General features: G+C 34.4%; 1 protein-coding gene across 1 annotated transcript; it reads left to right on the forward strand.

Annotated features, from left to right (window-relative positions):
* Window positions 1-1,066: 1,066 nt before the first annotated feature.
* On the forward strand, window positions 1,067-11,739 carry LOC110465340 (zinc finger protein 667-like). The gene is made up of 2 exons (XM_021521089.1): window positions 1,067-1,189; window positions 10,136-11,739. The coding sequence occupies exons 1-2, from the start codon at window positions 1,167-1,169 to the stop codon at window positions 11,208-11,210; spliced, it is 1,098 nt and encodes a 365-aa protein (XP_021376764.1). The 5' UTR covers window positions 1,067-1,166; the 3' UTR covers window positions 11,211-11,739.
* Window positions 11,740-14,070: the final 2,331 nt, after the last annotated feature.

Raw genomic sequence — 14,070 nt, forward strand, 5'->3', positions numbered from 1 at the left:
TTCAGACCATCTACCCTGATATGATAGCGGATCGATGCCTCACCTGCTCGCCATAATACTTTGTACAAGGACGTCGATAAAAATGTTCTCATTTCTTCTATGTCAAACTCAATGGTTTCTTTTGAAAACTGCGAGATTTTCTACAAGTTTGCTCGGCAATTAGCGCCACAGGGGCATGACTGATATAATTTACTCATCACTGGGAACTGTCGGTCTCCTTATTCGTCCTAGCGCCGAGCAGGCCCTACCAGGAGGAGAGCACAAAAGGGCCACAAAAGGCGCAGAAAGACACGGCGGACGTATCACTGTATTTATTTAATTTAATCGACCGGCAATTAGACTATCCCGCTGTTAGTACGACAAAGATAGCATATAATATTTCACTTCGCCTACCCTTATATTATTGTTTATGATGCTGAGTTGACAATACCAATTCCCATGTAAGTAATTCAGAAATGGTCTTGTTCCGCTATTAACTTAGTTCGCCGTCACAAAGAAGGGGCCGGTGAGGAACCGAAAGGTAAGCAACAGGAGCCGAGTAAACAGCTTAACCAATGAGGAACACTCCTTGAAAACAGTTGACCAGCTCTGTAAGAAATCATCAGGATATAACGTTAACGTCGATGCTTTCCCAAACTCAATAATACATCAGTGACAGTTGTTCTAAGTTATTCAATAAAAAGAGATTCCTTCATATAGCATAAATGAACAAGATCATAATACAAACGAAAAGAGCTTTTCACCGACCTATATCGACTTAAGTGACACATCCAATAACGATACACATTTAATGTAATTGCCCACTTTACTCCGGAGTTGACTTTGTCACTGACACCCGTCAGGGATTTCATTAGGTGGTCTCCCGTTCTCGTCAATATGCAAATCGAGGCCGGAGTAGGCGGTGATTGTGTATAACTTGTGTTACTGTGGCTAATGAGGCTGCCGAATCTCGTCACGTGGTTTCAGGGACAGCCCACTTGTAAACATAATATCTGTTTAGATTATTATAGGAAAGGAAACGTCCAAAATAAAATAGATATATTAATTCGGCACTGAGGATAACAAGACGGCAAAGAGAAAACTGTATTTGTATCACTAATCAACTTGTATTGTTTTCTGGACACTCTAGAGACAAATTATCTGTGCAAAGAGTCTGGAGTAAGACCATGTTTCCTTCACTGTCTATGAGGTAAGTTGCAATAGTTTAATCAAATGACCAAAAAGTAGCAATCTAAATAAATTCCATGAACATCTTATAACTACACTGAACGAAAATGAAAAAATTTACAAGAACGAAATAAAAAGTAATAAATACGTAGGGTTCCTGGTATGATTCTCCACTACAAAACTGGATGGTCTACATAACAAAAGTGAATTAGTAGATAACGGATTTTTTAGAATACAAACAGTATATGTAACGTAAAAGTAAATGTAAAGTTTATATCGTTATTTATTTTGACATACTTGCAGAACGGCACAGCTCATATTCATTATTGTAAAACACCGAGCATATTCTTAGCCTATCTGTATATCCTTAAACTATTTGTATATCCTTAAACTAACTGAATATTCTTAAACTAACTGAATATTCTTTAAATATCTGAATATTTCTTGTAGCATTAAACAGTCATAACTTCCAACATCTTAACTCTACAAATACTCATTGTTTCAAAATCGGTTTGGTATCGATAAGTAATTGTTTAACGTAGAAAGTTAGGTACATATTATCTAAATACGTATAAGTTAAATATACAATAGCATAATTTCTTATGTGAATATTATGGCGTTCAACGTGTAGTTATATGTCTTTTGCAGTCACGACGCGAAACTAAACATTCATTAAGATGCACTGCGCGTTACACAACTAACAACATCTTGACTCTACAAATACTTATCGTTTCAAAATCGGTTTGGCATCGATAGGTAATTGTTTAACGTAGAAAATTACGTACATATTATCTAAATACATATTAGTTAAATATACAATAACATAATTTCGTATGTGAATATTATTGCGTTCAACGTGTAGTTATATGCCTTTGCAGTCATGATGCGAAACTAAACATTCATTAAGATGGGGCAATGGTATTAGTAACATATTAGGCTATATGATGAATGCAGTATATACGACAAACACTAATCATTCTTTAACTCAAAGTAATGAGACTTAACAATAATGATAACATCATGATTTCTTTGAACTTTTTAAAAACTAATATTAAAAACATATCTATTAACTTCAGAAATTGAAAACTACATACCGATTCAGGACTTTCAGTAGAGTATTTATTTAATGGGCGAACCTTACTTGCAATGTTTTTCCATCTCTATATATATTAATATTCATACCCCGAAAGGCTTAATATAACATCTGTATTTTTCTGTTTCATGAATTAGTTAACATTTCAAATCATACACTATAGTAATTTTCTTTTCTTTCTATCTTTTCTTAAATTTAATGTTATACATAAACCAGAATGTGTCGAATATGTGGCAGTTAGAATTAATTTGATTCGTCTACTTAATGAACTGTTAGAAATACACAAAATCGTGTCGCAAAAGGTAAAACAGACAATGTAGTCTTCATACAAAAAAGCAAAAATAGGAGATTCAGATTCGGTTATTTAGGGCAGCGATACAGTGCAATTTATATTTTCGTTATATATCAGAGGCCCTCAACAAAATTTGCTGATATATTAACTGCTTTTTTCGGTTTCATCAAACCATACAAAAATATTTTGTTTAATTACCATTACAAAAGTCACCAAAAACATATTGCTGTTACATATTAATTATACCGCTGGAACCGATAGTCCACCAGGAGCACAATAAACCGAAAAGGAATTTCGGTGCAGCATTTGATAAAACATTCTCAGATAAGTTAATATTGTCAACTTTAAAGAAGAACGAATAGTATAAAAGACATTGTATCAGTTAGACATTATATAAAATGATTCAATTTTACAATACGTATTGTTTACGGCAGGCTTTACATAGCTTCGTAATGACGAATTATTTTAAGACTTTTGCACGACTACATATATATTTTAATGTGTGTTTTTTAATATTCTGCATGTTGTGTTATCTAATAATTTTTTTAAGAGGATATTTCATTTTAAATGATAAAAAAGTGTTTTTGAAACTAGTGTGTCATAATCAATAAGGCTTGCTCGGATTTAATTTAAAAAAAGGCACTCATTTGGTCATGTAAAGCATATAATTGATATTCAGTGTATTTGCTTTTTGTCCATGTATTTAATAATGCATAGTGATATATTTTATTGTAAGTAAATAACAAAATAAACCAAAAGAAAATTAAACCTTGATCAAAATATGAAATTTATTTACATTATGAGGGATCTTTTCCTTCAAGTAAAGTGTACTTGCCAATATTCAATATTGTTTTGAAGTTCGTATTTCTGAATATAGTTTTAATGCATATTACAATGTATTATGATAGTAATATTTCCCTTATACTAAACCCTTTTTAATTTTTTTTTTTTTGTTGTAGTTATCTGTGTGTTAAGGATAATTTACCTTCTGTATCACAGGGGATGGTTGTAAGAAGTGACTATTATGATTTCCCATGCAGAATCGGAAATATAAAAAGAATACAAAACACAAAAGTTACTTGCTCCCCCAAGTTAAACACTTGGTATATTTGGCGTGTTTTATGCCTTTGTTTCATCTAACTTTACTTCCACCTCTTTTTGCGTCATTGTCTCTTCTTCTACAACCATTTTCTATGTTACTCATGGAACATTGTTTAGTTATATTTATCTTTTTTTTGTTTGTTTTCATTTCATCCACATGCCTCTAAAGAAATATCCTCCATCTCTCCTGGTAGTTATATCGCTTACCCATGTTCAATTAATTGTCCGTGTATGACATTATTGTGTTGATGGACCGTTAAAACTTCAGTAGTATTTTAAATAACCCATCTTGACTTTAACAAAACCTATTTAAATGTACAGCAACATTGTTTATGAAAACTTACAAATTGGATCAGACAACCACATCATTCAGATGTCTTCACAGATAGTGTGCGTCCAAACAAATTAAAAGCAATCCATTCAAGAAAGTACGAACAACTTAGGACCTTGAACATATCCCTTTGCCTTCATCGATTCCTTATTATTAGCTATAGATATAAAGAATAAATACTAACTAACAGGTGTGTATTACTATTGTGTATTTGTCGTGTCTAGAAGTACCGCATAGGTGATAGATTACCCAGGAATCTACCGACAGCACAGGAAGCATTCAGAGCAGCTCATATCCTTCCCGCTTGTCTCCTCAATGTCATGCCCGGGGGTGAGGCCACTCCCTGGGGTGACGGTACAATAAGGAATGATCAGTAGTAAACAGGAACTTATTTTAAGTGGACTTGGCCATATAAAACGGATTGAAACAGGAACAGATTGATTGAGGATTAATCAAACAGCATTAGCGTAACGATGGTAGATCATCACAGAATTAACTTAAGGATATGACTCCTTCATTCATACGGCAGTCACTTGACCTCAAATATACATTACAAATATAATAAAAATACAATCAGGTCTCTATTGTTCAAATACCCCTAGGCAAATAATGCGATTTTGATATTTCTATAAGAAGCGCACTATATGATTAGGTCTCGAAACATTGTAACCTTACGTGCTTTATACTCAATGTGTTTAATGCTATTAACCTACCCAACCGACAAACCCTGCACTGTCACATCATGACGCAAATACATCATTTTCCTTTGCAACAATTAATAGAGGCATTTTATACACACATATAAAACGTATCAACGAAAGTTCATTAATGAACCTAGGCAATGTGCAGCTTTATTCACCTTTATTATTTATCACAAAAGATACTGACATGTTCTAATACACATGGACAAATATTTTATGTAGACATCAGTCTTTATACTTTATTCTAAATTAAAATCAACATCGCTATATACCATAACCTAACCAATTATATGTCAGATGTTTAATTGGGGTCCTTAAATAGGACGTCGGCTAAGTTACCTTCTTTGAAGGGGACTGTTGCAACCCAACAGATAATAAGTCGGAATTCAAGCTTTTTCTTTCGTCCGTTTCTTAGTCTAATAAGGAATAAATATATTTTTTCCTAATTTAGAATAACTTGGATAATAAAATGCGCCGAAAAGTAAATCTTAAGTTTTTTTACTATTTTTCTCATCACTATTAGAGAAAAAAACTCCTTTTGACTAGACAGATAATTAAATAGGTATATAACACATGTATATCATTTATTTGTACCCTCGATAGTCGATTTAGATGTTGAGATATCCGTGTTAATTACCATACCAGACTATTTGTCGATACTGAATATGTGAAGGATAAGATGTCTATATTACTTGCCTTAGAATACCGTCCACTAACATTTGCAAGTCATTGCTAGTATGGATAACTCAGTATATGTATAAAGTAAAATATATACTTGTGTAAACGAGTTCCATAAATGAACAATACATCACATCAATACAGTTAGAAATATGACTACGTTAAATAGAATTACAAAGCCAGATTAAACATAAAATCAATGGTGTAGCTTAGATCTCCTCGGGACGCCATACATGCACGACATCCCGAACACGTCCTGGTCCGGCGAGGCGCCGTCACGGCTAGCATAATGAAATACACATAATACTCGGAACAGTTTGAGAGTTTTCCCGGACAAAACCTCCTCACAGCGGGAGCCACGATATGTGTGACGTCATTAGCCCCAACAGTAATTAGGTCTAGTTTTATTTTCGTTTTATTGCTGCTCAAATGTGCGAAAAACTTCAAACTGACTATAGTGATAATACATGATTTACACTCGAGCGGGGATTCAATTTTCGCAAAAACATCTGTGACAAAATTGTTAAATGTGTTATCAGCATGAGGTTATTTTGTTATTTATTCACGAAAATCGTCGCTTTTCTTTAGGATAGTGGGATACGGGGTTAGACAAATGTCGACGATAGAAATCGGCTTGAAATATAAGTGACAGAGGTAACATATGATTTGTTGTCGACAGGAATACTAACACAGTAGACGTATATGTAACACACTCATATTGGCCCTACAAGGCAGTCGTCACAACGGTAAGGTCTGTGCTGAACGGAGATACGTAGACGAGTAGTGATAGCTTTCTCAGAAATTAACGTTTATTTTATACCGACGTTTACTATTGAATATATTATTAGGTGCTGTTTGTGTCCTTTTATGTCGCATTCTTTTATAATGCGTCCTGGTGAGTTCATCAAGCGGTATGTTTTGTTTATACGTCTTGGCGATATGGTACATCTTGTTCATTGACGTTGTCATTGTAGTATGTTTTATCCTTTAGATTTATCTTTGTGTTGAGGCTATGGTATGTCTCGTCTCTGAACGATTAAGCTGCAGCATTTTGTTTTTATATATGAGTGTTTTAATTAGTTTTAAATATAGCACCTACTGTATTTAATAAGATATCATATTTATTCATGAAAATTGTGTTAAATGCCATCAAGTTTAAAGTTTTGATTTTGCTGACTAAACCACTTTTCGGATTGATGTCAGATAAATGTAGTTACCTTATGTTTCGTGTTTAGTTGACGCAAATATTTTAAAAATATTACAGTAAAGCGTACATTACTACAGCACCTTTGTATCACAAAGTGGCCTATCTGCCACTAAATACACAGGCTAAATAAAGGAGGAAATGGATTAGAGGTGACATGATTATCGAATTGCAACTATATATTGATTTCCAATGTAATTGAACTAAACTTTCTATCGGTGTCAGATGTATCAATGATGGCTATCTATTCTCTCACAAACAGGACCGATATTGTATCAATGACGCTATCTGCCTAATCTGTTTACAATTAGTTTACAGAAAACATAACTCTAATAACTTGGCTGTATCAATCATATTAATAATAGTTTATTATCGTCAAGTCAACTCAGTAACACACTTGTGCTTTAAAACGTCTCAGCGGGGTCTCAAATTATCGCTCTGGCATTTAAGATGATGTTCAATTCCTAATCTCTGCGACGTAACACGGACAAGTGAGAAATTAATTTACTATCAGCCAAATAGGCCGATCAACCTATCAGGAACCTCAGAATCACTTCCCAAGATTTCTAAACCGGTGATTCTGGTTGAACAAATACTTTCCTGTTGTTACTGTTTCGATCAACCACTACAAGTAAGGATCCGGACAACCTCTCGCCTTAATCTGAAAATTGGTTTTCTGACGCATTCATCATAATTTTCACGCCTTCAAATTAGAGAGTTACTTCCGTCTCTAACAGTTTTCTCGCCCATGTTTCCTTGCACTTATATCAGTGTTTGATCTGAATCGATCAACTTAAGTTAAATGTGACTGTCGAGCTTTATATTCAGAAAAAGCATTCTGCGGAACTTATTGGATTTTTAAGCAATTGTAAATGTCTCCAAATGTTATCCTGGTTATGTCTTGTTTATTTACTTCATGTTTTCCCCTTGATTGTAAACGCCAAGGTGTTCTTTTATATATCTCCCAAGTTATTGCATCATGGATACATTCATTTATTATTTATATTCCTTTTGTCCAATTAGAAATTAAAATTCCTAAAAACATTTGCCTTTATGAGAATTTTATGATGTACAGCCTTTTTTATCAGTCCCATTTGCTGTTTGTTCGGATGTTTTTTGTTGTTGTTGTTGCTCACACTGTTACTTTAACAACTCCTCAGAGTGATATAAAACAATTTATAGGTATTGATTGTTTAGTTTTCAATAAATAATGCAAACATTTTCGATATACTTATATGTACGTTGGTTACGATTTAAAGGTCAAACTCAAAATCGGTATCAAATACGGCTACATATGCTCAAATCATTCACTTTTTTTATCTATACATATGGATTGGTGTAACACTACAATAGTCATATGTTACTTTATCTTATACTTCATTTTTTTAAATCATTCAGAAGCATGCTTCTAATACGTTTACGAGATTTGATTTAAAGCTAACCAGAGAGGATCCTCTCTCGACAATTACTTGTAACACAATGTCAACTCCATCAATACGTTATATTATCCTCTGATTGACGGCCACTTATCTTCAGATCCCCGCACGCTCCGCACTAGCTGGGCCACTTCTAACGGAGAATTAAACTTAATTGATACAATAACGCCTCCATCAATAGGGAACACTGTAATAGCCAGTTACAGTTACCTACACAAAGGTATCCCTGACTAGGCCCAGGACGTCAACGAACCGCCAACTTGACGACAACTATATGTAAATTAAGTTTTATAAGTTTATAATATAAAATACAAGTTATATAACATAAAAAACCAATTGTACTTACTTAATGGTAATGATTTTTGAAAATCCAAAAAAAAATAAGGTGTTTGACTTTGATCTTATCTATGACAAATTACAAATAAAAAGGTGAGGTAGGATATCGTCAAGCTGAATGGATTTCATAAAAGTGGTGTCTGGGTGTTAAATGTTATTATCCTTTATATATATCGTGTATCAGTCCGTGTTTAGTCATAGCACATTTTGATTAGTAACATTTCAAAAAGTATAAGAAAATAATATAAGATAGTATACTCTAAATGAAAATACCAGAAGATTACAGCAAGAGTTCATATAACTAAAATACATTTATATATTGTTAAAAGAGGAGTTCGACCATTTTGATCAGGCTTTTTTTACGCATTTTTCTAATCTTGAATGATTTAGTACAACAAATTAAAATGACTACCAATATTATTTTTTTGCTGAAACATAAACTTTTAAAAAGTTAAAACGATAATAAATGGTATAGAACATTGTGGACTTAATGACAACTAGATACTTAGAACTCTCTTTAGTTTAAGCCACATTATTTTATTCCATTCACAATTATCGTATCATGCCATCTTGTTAACTCATCACAGCAAAGGTGTGCATTATTTACAAGATAGAACTAAACACACCAAACGAGGACATTGATAATCTGATTAAACTTAAACAAAGAAAAGTGGTTATTATTATTAAGAAAAAAACACTTTACAGCAAATTTGAACATTTAAAATATGATGAAACTTAAACACAGTAAAAGCGGAAATTATCAATAAAATGAAAGTACATTACAGCAAGTTTGTGATCATTAATACGAGCAAATGTGTAATAGCATATGTGTACATTTTCAATTATATAATATAAAATATAAATGTGTGTACAGCTAATGTTGACAGTATTATGTTCATTCAATAGGTTCTTGATCAAATATACAAAGTTGAACATAAATACAAAGACAGTTTCCATGTATATTACAACTATTTGTATCGTCTGTAATGTTGTGTTTATATGTGATATATTACAATGAAAACATCAGATTACGTGTCATAACTGCTGTTATTTGTGAGCAAAATTAATATTGTGTATCGGTAAACTTTCGCCCAGTCCAACATTCGCCCTTCGCCAGAAAAAGTCATATTCACCGAGTGTATATTTCGCCTTCACACTCCATTACTATGCATATAAGGTTGTTTAACAATGTTCGTCGTAATGATAAATTCGCTATCATTACAATGGGCAAAAATGGCGAAATTTAAAAAGCAGCAAAAAATTCATGGAATACAGTAGATAATTTGAATACAAGGCTTTTATATGTTAATAAGCAAAAAATATACATAACAATTTTCAATATCGATGGCGGGATTAGAACTCATTTCGAAACGAAGTGGTGTTAAAAAACAAGTGCATACCGAAACAAACGGGAGACATTACGAAACAAAACAAGGCCATTGTTTAGAGTTGAGATTATGGCATGCTAAAAAGAAAAATTATATAAATTCCCAGTGTGTGAAATAGAACACGATATGAGTCCAATCGGACATTGTTAGTCTAATCTTACTAAATGTGATGTGTGATGATGTGTGTTTTGTTATCAATACATATATATGAGCCACGGCATAACAGTAAAGCCGGTATTAGCATGGCACTAAACATAGTCACATGTCGTTTAGGTTGTTAGTACTGTATACGTTCATTCATCAAAGCTAAGACATAACATTATTTGTTTTAATGAGATAAATCAAAAGGTGTTATGGAACATAAATTTAATATCTAATAACTAAAATGGTGTTTTTTATGTTATACAGTGGTCCCGGCGCCTCTTTATGTGATGCTGCTACAGTGCGCCCGACCCACGACCTGGACCGGCGATTGGCTCATCATCATCACGACCAAGCTCCAACCCTTAGGACAAGTGGTCCACCTGATAGTCTGCATCAAGGTCAAAGACCTCCTATGAGGGCGTCGATGACAGCAAGTCTTTCACTGAGGACAATCAGTGCAACCGGTCTCCAGCCCTTCCAGAACATCGCTATGACCCCTGTGAGCTGCCAGCCAGGTATTGCCATGCCTTCACCAATCCTACAATACCCCACCGCTCTGTATCCTACAGCGGCCATGAACGCTGCCACAGCGTCCAATGATCTGAAACAACTCACGCTTGCCCAATACCACGCCATGCACCCTCACTCCGCGTTCCCAACAGACCTCTCCAAATACAAGTCTCCCTTTATCAATAGGAATTACCTGGAGCTAGCCATGTTGGTATGTAATACATTCCGTGGCAAATTGTTTCCATGTCCACATTGCCGCTACGTCACGGATAGGCGAAATAATCTAAAGCGGCATGTATCCACTATGCACCAAGCGTGTGAGAAGGTCCTTGAATGCTGTGGAGTGACCTTCACAACCAAGGCGTCTCTTCGGGAACACATCATGATCTTTCACCATAACGGTTATTCTTGTCCATATTGTGGAAGGCGATTCTGCCGGAAGGCACTACTGAAGCGACATCTATCGGTTCACAGTGGACAAAAGGATTACTCTTGCCCACATTGTGACTATGCTACGAGTCACAAGAGCAATCTTGAGCGTCATAAACGTATCCACGACCGTCTTAAGGCAGGCGAAGATTGCTCAATAATAGATGTCGAACAAGTGTCCGAACTATCTGTTGATGCATCGTTACATCCTAGCTGCTTGCACATGTGTACTGACGATGATAGCGACAACGATGACGATGAACTCAACGTAACAGACGACACGGACATCAGCCCGTTTTCGGCTAGTAGCGCATGTGCACAGGATAATTTCAATGATATGAAGATGATACAGGGTGACGTCAATAAGACTGCTCTGAATCTGTGTACGACAATGCATTGAGACTGTTTACCGTAAACATGTGACAATCTCAGTTTACAACCTCAGCAATCACGCATAGATTCTAGACTCAAATTAGTTATTTGATCAATTATCAATAATTCAAAGATTCAGGTAATGCTTAGAAGTGTAGGATTCCAATACTGAATACATTTGTTTGTCAAATAGTATTTCCATTTGCGCAAAAATCATACGACGATTAGAATTGCATTTTAATATTCACAAGTATGTCACTCAGATAGATAAAAGTGTTGATGAGCCGTAACGTATCAGCACGTGAATTAACGTATCATACGAGCACACATGTTGTAGACATTTTGTTGTTAGTAGTTGACGATATGATGTTGTTATTTATTTCCACAATCTGATCTGAATCAAGTTCTGTACATAACACCAAAATATTGCCATTCGTCTACGTTCACAAGTTAGTTTCCTATTAATTATGATGTCACATGTAACATTCTCGTTAATTATTTGTCCTAGCTGTTAGATGTGTATTGTTATTTCTAGATTCACTGTTTAAAATAAATTATTACCACTACGTTTTTGTTTGCTTTAGTGATTGTGTAATGAATTATCATATACAGTCGATTGCCTCAATTAGAACGAGTTTCAAATCATATAAAATTGATGTGAGTATAACGATTTTAAAAGATGCTTAACTGAAATGTTTTTACAAGACTTACACAATACTGACTGGTATAATGTAATACGTGTGATATATGACGTTGCCTGGAGACGTGACACTGGGAGGCATCCAAAAGTTACAAATGATACAAAGATTTGTGTTGCAACATACAGGACAATACAATATTTATAATGTGGAAGATATACTTAAATACTATACTAGTAGCAAACAGTGCGATACACCAATTTATTGATGACAAATGTTTAATTAGTTTATCAATGTGTGCACAGAGAATCTTAGACTCATAGAACGATTATTAGTTTGGACAATAGATGATATCGCGACCAGTGGAACTCCTCAAATAGGAGGGGATTAAACTGTACTCGCTGGGGCAACGGATATAAACAACATGGCAGCGCCAAAATATTCAGATACGAATTTCCGCGAACTTCCGTGTAGTGAATTGGGTTATATTTTAAAGTCAAAAGGTATCACCTACTCCAAATAAAACAAAGGGGGAGCTATTCCACCTATGATAGCAAGCAGACATGTTAAATTGGCCAGATATTGAAAAAGAGGACGAAGCTAAAGGGTCAGTTGTGACGGACCGCCAGTGGCGTACTGACTATCGTGCGATACCTTTATGTAAATGAAACGTCAGAAGGCTTGTTTTGGACAAACATTTTGATTGGAATGTCATCAATAGATGTATTTGATGTGACCTCTATTCTCATGAGTTATTTTTGTTGTTTCAAAATACGAGTTCCTTGAAAGAAAACTGACAAGGGTAAGCGTTACCAGCTACACTGCAATGGCCACATCCATGACGTGTTGATGTTCGTATTTGGTACTGTAGGTGTATTTAAAACGTGCAACACTGTATGGAAATCAACATGTATTCTAAGCCGTTTGTGTCAAATAATAGTTCTTGAAATTAAATAAATAATGACATCTATTTTGGTATTCCTTTCAATGTCAAGAAACAGACTACATGTGTTTAAGGATTATCTTTATATACTGTAGTTTACATCACCATATGGTATTTGTGTATGTAAATGATGCAATACTGATGTTCTAGAAATAGTGCATACTTGCCAACCTTTTTAAATGTCCATGGGGGAGATTCCACATGCTCAGATTTATAAACATAAATAAACTGTTTTGTATATCTCCCCTGAGAGAAAATAACTGTTTAAACCTACTTTGAGTTGCCCATTCACATGAATAGTTTAGCTAAAACACTAAATACATTTGAGGCCCTTATACATGACACCCTTCTCCTGCTCAAATTATGATTTTGCACTTACAGAAATCCAATTTTGTATTCCAGTAATAAATTAAAACGTTAAATTCTGTCATCGAGTCTCAATATTTTGAAGAGATTTTGATCCGAATACTGTCTACAGTGTTTACACTTGACATTTTGATGATTTGACCCAGGAAGCTGGGTTTGCTGCTTGAGCATGAATACGGGCCCAGTAATCTCTGTAATGTCAAGGTGTTTTTTTCATTTTGTTCAGATTACAAATAAAAATATCTTTATTGAAAGATTTCCATTTGATCCTGTAAAATGTCAAATTCTTTTCTCCAAGATAAGACATTCTATGAAACCTTTCTTCTTCCTCTCAGCTCTGTGCTGAATTAGAAACTTTGAAAATACAAGAAAATATCTCAATTAAAAGTGACTATTTTTCAATTTATAACATGTACATTTTCAAATAATATGATATGACATATCAAGCAACTACAATTTTACACATTATTTGATCATATCTGTGTAGGCTATATTGAATAACAATCATTCTTGTATTTCCATGATTTTGTACACACAAATTATAACAAATTAATATAACTTGTATACAAACTAAAGCATTCAAAGTGTTATGTATCTTGCAAGGACTACATGTGCTGGCCTAGTTGGGCTCCTGAATTGCTCGATTTTGTGTATTATAGCTTAGTTCAGTTAATCACAGCAGCAGTGTCAGGGTATTTTAGATTGCCATGCTTTTCTTAAATTTGTCTCAGGATGACCGCCTAATCAGAGGATCTAAATTTTCGCACGTAATAAAAACCACCTTGAAAATAATTAGGACAGTTGGGCGAAACATATCCCAAACCACACAGCAAGGGGGAAAAAATGCACAAAAACAAATTCCTCTGTTATGGTCAGCTTCCTTGCAATTGACACTTCTGGTTTTACATGTCTATCTTGTTGACTGATCAGAAATTAGGACT

Source organism: Mizuhopecten yessoensis, unplaced genomic scaffold, assembly GCF_002113885.1.
Source record: "Mizuhopecten yessoensis strain PY_sf001 unplaced genomic scaffold, ASM211388v2 scaffold11069, whole genome shotgun sequence".
Taxonomy (NCBI): Eukaryota; Metazoa; Mollusca; class Bivalvia; order Pectinida; family Pectinidae; genus Mizuhopecten; species Mizuhopecten yessoensis.

Bases quoted from the DNA above. Each gene is read 5' to 3' on its own strand.
- LOC110465340 (XM_021521089.1), top strand. From the start codon at position 1,167: ATGTTTCCTTCACTGTCTATGAG. The intron at 1,190-10,135 runs GTAAGTTGCAAT...TATGTTATACAG, and splicing joins TTTCCTTCACTGTCTATGAG to TGGTCCCGGCGCCTCTTTAT.